General features: G+C 34.5%; 1 protein-coding gene across 1 annotated transcript; it reads right to left on the bottom strand.

Annotated features, from left to right (window-relative positions):
• Positions 1-6,088: 6,088 nt before the first annotated feature.
• LOC137742764 (uncharacterized) lies at positions 6,089-7,189 on the bottom strand. Its single transcript, XM_068482711.1, has 2 exons — positions 6,624-7,189; positions 6,089-6,507 (listed from the first exon to the last, which is right to left on the bottom strand). Exons 1-2 carry the CDS (start codon positions 7,027-7,029, stop codon positions 6,320-6,322), a joined length of 594 nt encoding a protein of 197 aa, XP_068338812.1. The 5' UTR covers positions 7,030-7,189; the 3' UTR covers positions 6,089-6,319.
• Between the last annotated feature and the right edge of the window lie 9,069 nt (positions 7,190-16,258).

Raw genomic sequence — 16,258 nt, 5'->3', positions numbered from 1 at the left:
TTTTTTTAGTTAATGATATTTTCTTTGATTTTTATTATGAATATGTGTAACTAATTCCTTTGCTAGGGTTAGGCCATGAACCTTAGCATGAATATGTAATTTTATTAATTTGCTTATGAATGGATGCATGCTTGCTTTGAATTATTAATCACTGCGAAACTATTTATATATTTTATTGATTGATTTAGACAAGTAATTTGATGCAATTTCTATTGGAACATCACCCTGAAATTGAGGAGGGCTTCTTGTGATTAGTAGTTGTAAGTTCACTTAAGGCAAACATCATGCTCTTAAGGGTTGCATGGTTTTTTAAAGGGTTTTCACGAAACTTGATGAGTCTTGCATGTTTATATTTTATCTAAACATCATAGACAGATTGCATGCTAGATATAAGTTTTCGCTTGAACATCACAAGGAAAATATGCATTAGGAAAATCTAACCTTCAAAGCATGTATGCGGAAATTCATAAGTAATTGATAGAATTGCATAGGATTGAGACGGTGACAGCTAAACCCTAGATTTCTCTAAATTGTTAATTTTAAAATACTTTTTTCTTCTTTGCTGCCATTATTTCCAAATTTCCAATTTTTTTATTGTTTATCTAATCTTTTCAAATTCATAAATCTCAAATCTTTGATAAAATCTAGACAACGACCTTACATGAGCATTTATACTATAATTACCTTGTATTCTTGCAAGTATTTTCAGTGATTTTAACCCTATTTGTGCAGGTACTAAAAATCCTATCAGGTTTTACCATGTAAAAGTATTATTATGTGTCATTTGTACTTAATATCGCATATTTGTTGTTCTTCTTCATTGTTACATAATAGGATTAAAACTGTATTTCAAAAATGGAGTCTACATTGAGTCACAATCAGTGGCGGATCCAAGAAAAATTATTTGGAGGGCCACATATAAAAGTTCACAAACATTTTTTAGATATATAATAACTTTAGAAATTAAACCATAGTTTCATCATTCATAGTTTATTGAACAAATAACAACATAAGTTACAATTATCCACAACATGTTTTCATATTTTGAAAATTGTGCAATATAATTTCGTTATCAATGGAAAAAAAATATTGCTCTCAATATAGACCATCGTGCTATCACTCAACCATTGATCTCTCATTTCACAATATTAATAGTGGAAAAAGACTCTCTCCACTAAAGCAATAGCAACCGGTATAAACAAAGGAAACATAATTAGCAAATACACATGATTATATACTAAGTTCCTCCCTATCTCCACCATTTTTTTTTGCAAGACTACCTGATGGGTCGATTTTATACTATATTTTATTCCCTATTCTTGGTATATTTTGGTTATTATTTTGGTGAGATTTTGATGTTTTGCTATGTGTTTTTAATGTAGAACATGTGAACTTGTTTTGAGCATAAAGTAATCAAACGGTGGAATTTTTGAGTGATTCCAATTGGAGCGGGTTCATGAATCTGTCAAGAAGGTTGGACCAAAATTTCATAGTTTCATCTCGAAGCATCTGATCATGGCGAATTAATTTATGTCTGGCGTGCAGTGTTGGCAGATTGGGCTGCAAAACTTATTTGCGACTTTTGGGCTGGAAGATGACGGATTTTGGACTTGGGCTTTTCTTAGAACTTGAAGAGGAGGTCCTAATCGTTAATTTGAGTCATTTTGGGCCTGTTTTGGAGCCCTGAAGGTCTAGAAATGTGGTTATTTCTCTGCTGGGCAGATTTCCTAGTCATAATAGAAATGTAATTTCTAGTTATTATTTTGTTATTTTATTTCCTAGTTTTAGAAAACCTTTTCTATGAGGGTTTTAATTTGGAGTAGTATAAATAAGGCTTTTTAGCCATTAGGGTTTTGGTGGGAGAACGCATGCATTATTTTGGAGAACTTCAGACTTTTTACCTACAAGGTGTTTTCAATCATTTTTCTAGTTAATATATTTTCCTTAGTTTTTATAATTGTTCGTAACTAATTTCCGTTTGCTAGGGCGAAGCCATGACCCTTAGCATGAATATGTGGTTTTATTAATTTGCTTATGTATAGATGCATGCTTGCTTTGAATTATTAATCATCGTGATTAAACTATCTAATTGTGTTAGTGATTTGCGACCATTAGGGTTTTTAGACAAGTAATTTGATGCAATTTCTATTGGAACTTCAGACTTTTTACCTACAAGGTGTTTTCAATCCTTTTTCTAGTTAATATATTTTCTTTAGTTTTTATAGTTGTTCGTAACTAATTTCCGTTTGCTAGAGCGAAGCCATGAGCCTTAGTATGAATATGTGATTTTATTAATTTGCTTATGAATGGATGCATATTTGATTTGAATTATTAATCATCGTGATTAAACTATCTAATTGTGTTAGTGATTTGCGACCATTAGGGTTTTTAGACAAGTAATTTGATGCAATTTCTGTTGGAACATCACCTTGAAATTGGAGAGGGCTTCTAGTGATTAGTAATTGTAAGTTCACTTAAGGATCACGCTCTTAAGGGTTGCATGGTTTTTCAAAGGGTTTCACAAAGCTTAATGAGTCTTGCATATTTATATTCGATCTGAACATCACAGACGGGTTGCATGTTAAATATATGTTTTTGCTTGAACATCACGAGGAAAATATGCATTAGCAAAACCTAACCTTCAAACCATGTATGCAGAAATTCATAAGTAATTGGTAAAATTGCATAGGATTGTTAAGGGGACGGCGGAACCCAAGGCTTTTATAATTTGGTTTTCAAAACGTTTTCTTTTGTTTTCTTTACTTTGCTAATTTCTTTAACCTTTTTAATTAAATTCGTTTTTATTATTTTTAAATTCAAAATCGACCTTTTCCAATCTTTGCTTCAAATAATTAATTAAGATTTGGTATCTACATAAATTATTCATTCAATCATTGTGGAAAACGACCTTACTTGAGTTGCTATACTAGGATAACCTTGTACTCTTGCAAATATTTTTAAGTGTTTTTATCCCTACTTTTGCACGTGGTAAAAGCCCTATCACTACCAATTCCTTTCAATTGAGAAAATTCACTACTTGAACACATAGCAAGAATATAATGCCCAAGTTGATATTTTTATAAAAAATAATAAGTATGACAACTCTTCTTTAAGACATTTTATCAAGCAGTTGGAGATCATATATGTAGGACAACTACAACCTTCAAATGAATAGCATCCAAATCATATATGAAGATTCACCAAATAGGATCAGCTGATCCCTTCCCCTGCATCAGCCAGTGGTCACAATCCACCTAAATAACATATTCATAAGCATTGAAAACTCATGTCTCTGTATAAAAAACAAGGTTCTAAAAAACGCTAGGCGCTAGTCAGGGGAAGGGTTGGTGCCTAGCGCCTAGGCAGGGTCTAGGCGCGTGCCTAGGTGGCCTAGGCGGATTTAGGTAAATTTCTTGTATATCTTGTAAGTAGGTGCATATTGACACTTACAAAAAATTATACTTTTATGAAATTCATAAATACAATAATAAATAAATAAAATGATAAAATGCAAAATTAGTATCCAAAGTTCAAAATTTAAAAACACACATATATGCCATATTAGTTAAGATATTTTGAATGATTATATCTAATTGTCATAAAAATAAAAATCAGTGAAAAGGTGCATGCATCCTCCCAAATTTCCAAAAACACCACTTGTGTGGTGTGACCCTTACACTTCACCCCTGGTCCCCATCCCTTACATCAGTCAATAGACTCCTTTATTGATGCCTTGAAAATTGAAAATGTTTATTCATTTTTATTCTTTCCTTTTTCTCATCGTCTTTGTCTTCTTTCCTTTACACTTCTTCTTCTTTCTTTTTCTCTTCGTTTTCCTTCTGTACATTCTTCCTTTTTTTCTTGTTTCCTCTTCTTCTGTTTTGCGCTGTAAGTTCCTCTTCTTCGATGGATTTCAGAGATAGGGAGCAACATCTAAGAAAGTTGTGGTGCACAGAGAGAGGGAGTCGAAGCGATGGAATTTCTTCCTAGGAAACCTCTACTCTGCCTAGACCGCCACCTAGACAGCTGCCTAGATCGCCCAGGACGCCTAAGAGCACCTATCTAATTGCATCGGCACTACCGCGCCCAGTATCTAGACGGCCACCTAGACCCTTTTTTAGAACAATGATAAAAAGGCTCGACGCCCATAAGCACGATAATTAAAGCAATTTGTTCTTTTGATAAAAAAAAAAAAAGAAAAAAAAAAGGGAAGTTGTTCTCTTTCTGTGACTGGCATATGATCCCATTAATCTTACAAGTTGCAAGTCAACGAAGTGACCATATACTTTTGACGACCAAGTCGAGGGCTGAAGTTCTCGCGTATAAAAGTTGATGAATTGCCAGGTCTGATCATATATCGTTAAGCATATAAAAATACATTTTCGTAGATCACATTACATTATACTACTTGTCTGAAAAAGAAATAAGGGTCACCAAAACAAATAGAACTCATCTCTATTTAAAAGACAGTTTAACATGGTCTACTGAACAAACTTAAAAAAATATATATATTTTCCAACTAAACTAAAATACAACGTTCATGTCAAATGGGGATTAGTTATGGGACTCACGGCACATCGAACTTCAACGATTCAAATCGTTTATTTTTCAAGTTGGACCTCGTAGATCATTGTTGCAAAATATAAGCCGAGTTGAAAATATTTGAGACATCTACTTGAGTTCAAAGAAATTGACGAACAATTTGTTTTACAAGAAACAATGAAATTGCATCATGTGGTTTTCCAATTAAATTGAATTTTTGTAAAAATGATCTATGAATTGAGACTTACAAAATATAATGTTTGGATCGTCGAAGTTTAATGGGAAATGGGCCTTACAACTAGCCCCTTTTTTTATCCAAAAATGGTGATCCCTTTGAACAAAGAGCATGTATCTATTAAACTATTGAGTGATTTTATTTTCATTGAAACTACTTTTAAAAATTGACACTCTTCAAATAACTTTGGATAATACTTAGATACTCACTAGTGTATACTTTGTATACTTGCATTTTAGATTTGGCTGAATAATATTTTAGCACATGTTTTATTGTTTTAAATAATAGTACATATGTTGTTTAATTTTCCTTAGACTTTTTAAAAACAAAAGATTGTATCATCATTTTTTTTTTTATAATCAAACAATAGATTTTGTTATATTAGTTGTTAGAGTAGCTATTGACAGGGTTTAAACCCATGTCCTTATGTAAGGGCTCAATATTTTTCTACCACTGTGGTAAATGGTTATTTGCGTTTCATCTTTTGATTTGCCAAATTAGAAAATGAGTATATATGGAGAGATTTTTTAGTGTGACCGAAATACGGGATTGTACACCACGTGTCACCATACAAATAGTGAGATATGTATGTTAAAATGTTAATAACTTAAAAAAATAAAAAATTTCATTACTTATATAAAAACATCTGATATACTATTCGTGTTCCGATCATAATACTAGTGCATGATTACACTGACCAACCACCACTTAAAAGTTAGCAGTTACGCGTGCCCTACCATAATCTAGCTGGTGATTGTACACATCCTTTTTAATCGAAACAATAATAATGGAGGAGGGTTTTACACACTTTAATCATGATAATAGAAGAAGGATGAGGCGGCATTAAATATTATAACTACACTCTCATCTAAATAATATTATCAATTGTTATACATATTTGAGATTCACCCTAAATTATCTTCTTATTTTTAATTTATAATGACATTTTTATACTCGATAGGAAGATTAAATTTATAGATATTTTTTTTTATAAATTAATGACATAAAATTTGATGGTTGAATTATAATTTAAGAGTTGATGAACATGTTCATTCCCATTAGTAACACATTATTTAATTTGTAATTTTCTCTACAAATTTAGATTTCCTAACATTACTTTTTGTACTCACGGAAAGTGAAGAATACCGACCGCTAGAACGTAGTAATAAGTGTTGGACCCTTTTTGTTAAAAAAAAAAACTGACATATGGAGTGCTAAAGTGAGTGGGCAAACTTGAAAATTCAGGAAAACCCCATTCAAATTTTTTTTGAATGCCTAAAGATGCATAATTGATGTCAAATACAACCAAAATTTGAACTGTACAAATTGCAAGTGCTTATTATATAATTCAAGGAACATTACACATATCAAGAGAAAGCTCCCTCCAAAATTCTAAAGCTGCTTATTAAGCCATTTTCTTGTGCTAATAAAATCCTGAATTAGAAAACCTTCTTCTACGACAGACCTACATATATACACTGCCACATGCAATTTTCAAATAATTAACATTTAATTAATTGTGGCCAAACTAATTAATCCCAACTACAACATGAAATTCATGAACTTCAGCCACGCAAACCCATTCCTTGAAACTTTCTCCGCCTCTTTTGAACATGACGCGGACGACGCCGTCACTCCACCGCCACCGCAACCGCCCACGGCTTTTGCGTTAGGGCACAGAAAAAAGTTCCTGGATCCCAACTCCATCAGCTTCTCCTCCCTATCCAAACCTGGCCCCACAGATAATTACCACAATCAATACGCGCCGGACACGTGTCAATCAATCGCATACGAAATTAAATCGGGGACGTTGATTTTATAAGGCGAAAAGACAATAAACGCTTACTTTCTAAGCTGAACTGCGAGTAATGGAGGTCGAACAACGACGGCTCGACGGAAGGCAAGATCGGACGGCGACCTTCCTTCCCGTATTGCCGCACGGCCGCCGCGACCAGATCTCCTACCGTCAGTTCCGGCGACATCACGACCTGTATGGCCCCGACGCTCCCCTGGATCGTAACGTTGAGGAGCAGCTTCGTCAGCTTTGGCCGTAATTCCATCGACGACGCCATCGTTCCCACCGCGTTCCTGAACGACGCCATGTCCGGCACCGTTTTCGGCCTCCGAAGCTGCTGCGTCGCCACCTCGGGAAACTGGCCGTGGAACGACGATGATCTGTCGGAGAGCGGTCTCGGCCTGCGGTTCTTCTCTTCCGGCTGCCCCCTCCGGCTAGAACTCTTCGGGCTGGGCATGCTCCGTAAAAAAATAATGTAATATCTATAGGACAACAACGGAAATAACTACTTTTGTGGCGTTTCGTTTTCGAGCGGGTGGAGCAGTTACCGATTACCTCAAGCGTCGGTATCGGAAATACCTGGGGCGAGGGAAGCCGAGAGCAGGGGAAGAGCTTCGGCTCCCAAATTTCCGGTAGCCGACAGCGATCATAACCTGATTGGTATAACTGTAATAACCAGAATCCGACGACGGCAAAAGGGAAAATACAATAGAATTGGGGAGAGAGCTTTAAATCAGCCCCCGCCCACGTCTGTATTTATACCCACGACAAGATAAGGGGTAGCCTAGAAATTAACACGACTTTTCCAAGAGTGGTGACCGGGTACTGGCTATTTCCGGTTAAATAGAGGGAGGGACGCGGAAGGGTTTTTTCCTATTAGTATTTCAGGATTTCAATCGTATTGTGACGTAATTTATCTAAATTATTGAAGATATCTAGTGGATGGCCGCTTTTTTCGATTGTACTTTTTTGGCACGTGTTTACATAGAAGTAAATTTTTTTGGTAGATGCTATTAGTAGTTCATGATTTCATTTTAATAATTTTTATGTTTGGGATGGTGTCAAAAAGATCAATCTATCGTAACTTATTATGATTGTGGTCATTTTATTAAATACTTTCCCTTGTTGTATATATAAAAAAAAATGTTTACACTTTAGTTAATTTTTTCATTAACGTAATTTTGGTGTTTTATGTAGTAAATATTTTATACTATAATTATGTTTTTTTTTCTATTTGTTATTTGGGTTGAAGATTATTTTACTGGTTGATTGAATATTTGATTTTTATTTCTTGAACTGGATATTAGATTTTTATTATGGGACATTTTGTATATAATTATTATTTTTTAAATGAGAAAACTAATGGCAAGCCACGATTATCCACCCATTCCGAAGGTCGAGAAGACTGACAAAGACATTTTAGCCTCTCCCTAACCACAAGTTTAGCTTCCATACCAGCGGTGGATTTCAAACCCGAGTTTGTATATAATTATTTAAAACAATAAAATATGTACTAACATATTATTGGACGAAGCAATTAGCTCTACCACAATGGTAGAGAAAAGTGGCTCTTGCACATTGGCGTGGGTCCGAATTCCATTTCTCTAATTTAACATCTAATTTAACAAATCAATTGTTTGACAAAAAAAACAATATTATTGGACTAAATGACAATGTTAGTATTGGCATGTTGTTTGGACCCAAAATTACACAATCGGCCCCAACGATCGAGGTCGTTGAGTGAGTGAAGTTTTAACTGTTAGATGGCTTAGTCGGGATAATTTTTAGTTATTATTAAGGAATAATATTGTAATTTTTTTGGTCATGATAATATCCCTTAATAATATATTAAATTATTTAGACTTGGTTTTGTCTTAAAATCTAGCTGGTTTGATTTGTAGTCCAAGGCGTAACAGATTTTCTTCCATGCGTGATGCATATGCATGCGGGTGAGAGACTTTCCATGCAATTCGTGCATGTGTGGAGTGATCAGCACAAAGACACTTAAAAGGGATTAGCATGTTCTGCATGGATGAGAATGGATGAACTTGGAACTTGACCAAGCAAAGAGTTGGTGATGATTATCATCGAAAAGTGATAATCATGGTGCCATCTGAAGGGAAGTATAGTTCGAAATGGACATGGTCTCTTTTAGGGCATACAAAAGATAAGAATTGAGAATAATTAAATGATGATATCTCCAGTGATATTGCAATTAAATTGCAATTTACCTTGCATGCATATGGACATACATGGTGGAAGAAGAAAGTTTGTAGTTGCATTGGTAGTCTTTGACTTTGAGTGACGGCTTTGGATTGGATAAGGCAAGGCTTCTGATGGGATTAGTATGCAGAGTCCTCACATGGTCTCTAATAGCACAAATTAATCGCCACTTATCATTCAAGCATGCATGTGGTCTCGATCTCGCAAACAAATTCAGGAGGATGGCAATCTGTGAGGTTATTAAAGATAATATTCTGAGGAATATTATTTTGATTGCTTTGATGCCGCGGCAGATAATCTTCAGCATGGCTAGCAAGCAAATAGTACTATAAATACATGAGGTTGTGCAACGTCGAAGCCCCCTCCAATTCAACACACAAAATGCCCTGCACAAACCTTCGCTTCACACGAAATCTCTCAAACACTTTGAGATTTTTATTTTCTTTTTCGCCAACACATCTTCAGTTTGGATAAACAGCACTGTGAGGGCAACCGGCGAACATCTTCAGTTTGGATGAACATCACTGCTATCGTAGAATCAGCTAACCGCAGAGCACCTTCAATTTGGATAAATAGCACTACGTCGAGGCCGACTGGTTATCTATCCAAGTCTCGGTCGAGAAGGATTTTCGAATCCTTATTGGTAGAGGTCATCTCATTAGCCTTATCAGCGAAGTGAGGTGTTACAAGTTACTAAATTCGGCACATTGAAAGCCAAATTTGATATTGAACTTCGCAAAACTAGCAGTCTTGTCTTCAGGTTCTAGAACCCGAAGGCCCAGACATGTTTCTTCCTCGGCTGCAGTCACGAGATCAAGAAGTCAATAGCATATCCAACTCGACATCAACACATTTTACTCCCTGCCCGAGCTCGCCCGACGAGTTGGCACACCCCGCATACAACCAAAGGACGTAGTTAGTTTATCAATTACTTAACCTACGTGCCATATAGATTTGGTAATTTTTAGGATCAACACATGTTTACATAATTGAGTTATTTGTTACATGCGTATGTAATTCTCAAGTTAACAGTCAACCGGTCAAGCTGCGTGCGGGTGTGGGTTTGGGTTACGGGTTTTAACTGTCTAGTGGTAAGATCTGTCGTCGCAACGAGCCACGCGGATGGATGATCGTGGTGCGACCACCGGCGATGGTGAGAGGTCAGCTAATAATTGCTCAGTCAGAGAAGGCGGCTATGCTGTTTGCGATATGTGCCCAGTTTGTCACGTGCTTAGCACGTGGAGGTGAGCGAGGATAGGGTTACGGTGGTCACGCGTGAAAAGTAAATGGCTTCCTGGAGTGGGGCTAGTGGTTTGAGGAAGCATCAGTAGGCATGCATGATGGCAGAGGACAGGGCCCCTCGAGACTCTAGCCTCTAGGGAATTGAAGCGTGTGTAGACTTCCACCGTCAACGTGGCAAAATAGGAGTGGACTATAGGGCTGGCGGCACGTGCGCATGTCACGTGGCACGAAGGGGTCATGCGGAAAACGGCATTTGAGGTGATGGTGCAATTATGCGTTTTGTCACATACGAGTTAATCGCAAACAATTGGTGCAAGTACCTCTCAAGCATTACATCAAGTAAAGTAAACGATGAACAATTCCCCAACTTTAAAGAAATATCAACGAAAATTCAAGTTAGTATCCTTTTTTTCTTCATTTTTCACAAGAAGATGTTTTATTACGAGAAAATAGTCCTATTGCGTTTAAGGGCGCTCATACGCTTCCGGTCAAAATAAGATAGTGTGCTTTATTACAAATAAATGAAAGTTAAAAGAAGGTACAGAAAGAAATCAACCGTCGGGAAGATTAATATAATAATGAAAAAATAAAATGACTCATGTATAAATTGCCTCTATATTACACCATAAATAGAGTAGTTTAATTTTATAATCAAATGATTAATTAGGGGTGGGTTCAAAAAATCAAAAACCGAAAAAAAAGGGACTGAACATCAAATCGAAACCCAAAAAAAAAAAAAACGGAACTGAAAAAGAAAAAAAATCAAACCGAACCTTATTGATTCGATTTCAGTTTTGGAGTTTCAGAAACCGAACTGAACCGAATCAAACCGAACCGAATCCCTTTACGCTTTATAAATGTATGTCCATAATAGCTCAAGAATATGGTAGAATAATAGCTCATAAGCGTCATGAAATAACGGTCTACGAAAGTCAATAACCTCGTCTCTAGGGGTACTTTCGTCAATTCACTCTTTTAAAATTAATAAACACGTAAAATTAGAGACAGGTTGTTACAAAACCAAACCGAAATAAAATTGAACCGAACCGAAGTTTTAGTTCGATTTCAATTTTGACAAAAAACCAAACCGAGCCCACCCATATGATTAAAGATATTTGCAAATGGTGAATTGTTCTGATAATCATTAGGATATTTTCCTTGATCAACTGTCGGATTTGAACCATCTTCTTTTTTCTAGTATAGTCTAGCTGAAATATTGCTTTCACAAAAAAAGATATTTATGCAAGTTAAGATGTCAATATTGGATAGACTTTCTTTTCTTTTCTTTTCTTTTTTTTTTTTTTTTTTTGTCAAATTGATAATCAAGTTTTTTCTTTTTTTTTTAGTACATCGATAATCAAATATATGTCTAAGAGAAAAAGAAAAAAAGGAAGAAACCATTTAAGCGAATTAGTATAAACTTTGCATCCCTATAATAAGGGAGGATTTTAAGCTCTCCATTATAACTATGGTGTTTGCTCACCATACATCTAAACATCAGTCGCATGTCTTTTCACCTAATTCTAGTTCACTTTCACATTAAATATTACTTTTTCAATTTGAAAAAAAAAAATCAAAATTAAGTGAAATAACATGTGATAAATGATTAGATATACGATCAACATACATCATAATTTATGATGGTAAGCTAACATGCCCTCCTACAATAAGGTGAGAGGGGGGCAATAGGATGCTTCCAAGCAATATACAAGTTACGAGAATATTCCCACCATACATTGGATGCATTATTAATGGACATAACACATTTAGCAGGGGACAAGTTTTATTTGGACCACAGATTTTAAGATTATACAAAGGTAGTTTGGAGTGGTGGGCAAATAATTTAGGTTAAAATAATTGTGATATTTTTGGCACTTGAACTTAAAATATATAGTGCTGCTTAGGGATGAGCAACGGTTATGACAGACGAGTAATTGCAGTTATTTATCCATAACTGTTTATGCTTGTACCCACATAACAGTTTACCTGTTAAATAATTGCCTAAATGGTTATACCCATACCCATAACCATTTATAAACAGTTAACCATAATAATAACCGTGTACTCATTTAACCGTAACCGTTTAATACTCATTTACCCATTTACCCTTTTTAATCCATTTATCCTTTTTTTCCCATTATCCCTTTTTCACCCGTCTATATGTTTTTTAACAACTTGAAAATTAAAAAAAAAAATTTGTCATAATTTTATTTTTTAACAATTAAACACCGTTATAGTACATTCATCATACATTTCCGTATTTTAATTTTTTAAGTCCTTGTATCATTCTAATAATTGAAATAATAGTTTACGGACGATATTTTTAACTGTTACCAATGAAGGTAATATAATATTTGCTAAGTATTCTTAGGCTATAAAAATTGTTTAGAAGACAATATTCTTGGGTTATTTAACCCATAATGTAAAGTATTAACATAATATATAATGAGCTACATTATATTATAATTAACTACAGAATAGTCAATAACATTGATCTAAGTTTTGTCCAATAGAGAACGTGATTTGTGTTAATTTTACATATATAAAATAAACAGGTAAATAGTTAACCGTTTATAATCGAAGTTAATACCCATAACCACCTAGTTAAATTTCACGGATAAACGATTATATTTATAATTGTTCATTTATTTAAACGATTATTTATAACCGTAACTGTAAAATTTAAATGATCAAGTAGCTGGGATTACCCATAACCGCTAGTATTTTTCTCATCTCTAATGCTGCCTACTCTACTATGTAATTGGATGTTAAGTTAGGCAAACGAAAATGGTTAGAAAAATGAATGGATGATATTTCCTTAGTGATAACTGAAAATGAATGACTAAAAAATTTGTGATATTATTGGCACTACCACATAAACCATTAATGTTTATTTAAGCTTATTTAATGGACACCAAGTAAAGTGCCAACCGGATCGTGTTTGAGTCATCTATTTATATTACATATCATCTAATTACATCACGTGCCGATTCATGAGTTGATGAACATCAAAAATTGAATTAGAGTTACCATATAATAATACAATAACTCATATTTTTTATTGCGATGGTGAAAGTTTTCATATTACCTTTCTACACGTGCAAGCTCTTGCTCTCGCACTCTTGCACGTAAATATCCCCTTTCACATTTGTACATGCAGAAAATATTTTTATAAATAGACGCCTATGGACGATTTTACAAAATTTGAATTTTAGTTTTTACATTTGTACATTTATCTCTTATAATATAGGAAAAATCTCATATTTTCAAAGGAGAGACAAACTTTTAAATAAAAGATACAAATCTAGATTCTATTGCAGAATTACTGAAAATCTGATTGTGTATTTGAAGAGATATAAACACATAGTTTTAAAAGACGTTAAGAGTTAGAAAGGTGATGGGTTGGTGTCACCTAGACGAATTTAAATATATTTATTATAATATTGTACAAATGATATTATCTTCACTAAAGGGGAGTGGGCTAAGCCTCAGAATGAGCCAGCAATAATATAGTTCAAATTCGTCTTTTGGCAAGAATCGAACTTAAGTCTCCTCACTTACAAGTGAAAATGAATACTACTAAATCATAGTACTAAATGGCAACACGTGTTACCAGTTTTATTTCTTCTATTTTTTTTTCCAATTTATGGTTTTACTATGTTAGTCCTAACTATTTTAGTTTGTTCATTTTTCAATTGCCTGTAAATAAAGGGCGTTTTTGAAATTTTTAGAAAATTAATAATATAGACAATATTATGGTCCGACTTAAAAAAATCTCGGTTAAAATGCATGGGATTTAGCTTATTTATTATTATTATTATTATTATTATTATTATTGAATTTTAGCTTATTTATTTGGTATTATATGTCGTTGTCTATCTCACCCACTTATTTTATGGCATCGTCACGGGTTGGTGCATGGTAAGAGCACCACACAACCTACAATATTTTGGCCGGCAGGGCAAGATGGGTTCACCATTTACTGTTGGCCAACAGTTATGTGGTGGTGGTGGTCGGCAGTGTTAAAGAAGAGAAACAAATGGGCGGATCCACTTGCTGGTGTATCATGCATGTGTGGCACGTGATTTAAGGGCGAACTTTTTTTCTCTTCACTTTTTGGAGGAGAGGAGGAAAATGCACGATTTGATTGACGGAGAACGAGTATCATAATAAAAAAAAAAAAAAAAAAAAAAAAAAAAAAAAAAAAAAAAGAGAATGAACAATAATCGAAATATAGGATGAGCCAATTTAATTAATTTATACACATGTACATGTGCTTCTGTTCTTCTTTCTCCTTTGTTCTTCTCTTCTCTCTCTCCATTGTTCCTAATTGTGTGTGTGAGCGATTGAATAAAAAGAAATTACGTTTCCTATTAGGTTTTAAGTCAAGTAAGCCAATTCTAATAAGCCTCCAAAGAAAAAGTAAAGTTTACGCACTCACTTAATGATAGACACTTCCACAAATCGGTAAACCTTTTCACTTTATCAATTGCCATGTGGCATATCATATCAGAAATCTCTTTGCTTGAAAAGTGCAAACGTTGATTATGCCCCGTGAGAGATATGATAACTAAATTTGGTACAAGTAAGAGGATCATAGCCATGCAAATATGTGATGTAATAAATAGGTTTGATATATGTAACATTACTACTTTATGAGATGGTTAAAAACTTTGAAGGTTATCTAATCTAAAATACTTATTAATAAAAAAAATTTTGTCAACCAAAAGATGGTGAAAAGACAATCTGGTCTTATATCACAACTAAAATAATAGGCAATAATCACTGTTCTAAAAATCTCTGCCTAAGTCCCGCTTAGGCGCTAGGTGGTTGGCCACCGTCCCAATTAATACCTAGACGTTTGAAAATTAAGAAAATGCGCCTAGATCTGCTAAGGCGCCCACCTAGAATACCTAGGCACTTGCCTAGCCCGTCCAGACCTGCCTAGGCACCTACCTAGGTCAGGCTCACTTAGACAGAAAAAGATAACTTTCATTTTGCATTTTATTTACTTTTTCAATAAATTGTAAGAGACTTGTTGCATACTTAAATGAACACACATTACATCCTTGTTCCCTATGTTTTTATTATGTTCCAATACTTCATCATATATATGTCATTCTATTTTGAAGTTTATGATGAAATTATATATATTTTAAGTATAAGTAGACACTTATTTACATGAAATATATTAGATTTACTTAAATCTGCCTAGTCCGCCTAGACTCCGCCTAGTAGCTTAGGTACTAGGCCCCAATCCACAGCCTGACTAGCGTCTAGTGTCTTTTAGAACCTTGGCAGTAATGTAATTTCACACAAATCAAATTTTTTTGTTTTTTTCTTCCGTCACCCATATGTTAGCATATATCTAATTTAAAAAAATATAATCATAAATTTCTCTCCATTCCCACGTTCTCTCTCTCCCTCTCTCTCTCTCTCTCTCTCTCACACACACACACACACACACACACACACACACACCCACACACAAAGTGTCTGTGAAACTTTTTATTTTGTTTTTAAAATTGAAGGAGAGAGAAAGAAGTGAGAGAGAATGTGGGAGTGTGATGTATGGCGTAGTAGACAAAAACGAATTAAAATGATAGATATAATGGATAAGTAGGGTCCACTATCTTATAGTGCAAGGAGAGACTTGAGAACCCTATAAACTTTAGTTCTAGTACCAGCCTACGACGTAGACACTAGAAACAAAAGCTGAACAATCTCACAAAGAGAAAGGCACAAAACTGAAATAGGGAAACACTCTGAGTATTTTCATTAATTAAAAAAGTCCAGCTCCCCCATTTTACAGAAAGATGTGGTATTTATAACCATTTTGTAACATACATTCAGAAAAAAAAGGCAATAAACTTAAAATGACAAAAAAACTGAAAATTACATAAAGAAAGTAATCCAATCAGCCAAAACAGGTCCAAAAAGCCCTGTCTATTATTAGGAGCTACTAATGGTTGTTATTAAGTTCTTCTGATTGGTTATAGTCATTCATTTTATCCCAATGATTCAATAAATGTAATGGCCAACCGATCTGCATCATCCTCTCCGGGTTAGAGAAAATTCACCCTCGAATTTGCATTTCTAGTATCGTCAATGTCCCCTTTGTATGGAATGAGATGTACGTATCGTCAATGTCCCCTTTGCATTTCTAGTATCGTCAATGTCCCCTTTTTATCGAGATCCTTTGTTAAGACCCTATTCTCATT

This window comes from Pyrus communis, chromosome 8, assembly GCF_963583255.1.
Source record: "Pyrus communis chromosome 8, drPyrComm1.1, whole genome shotgun sequence".
Lineage (NCBI taxonomy): Eukaryota > Viridiplantae > Streptophyta > Magnoliopsida > Rosales > Rosaceae > Pyrus > Pyrus communis.
The sequence above is the reverse complement of the archived record's forward strand: the minus strand, read 5'-3'. Positions and strand labels throughout refer to the sequence as shown.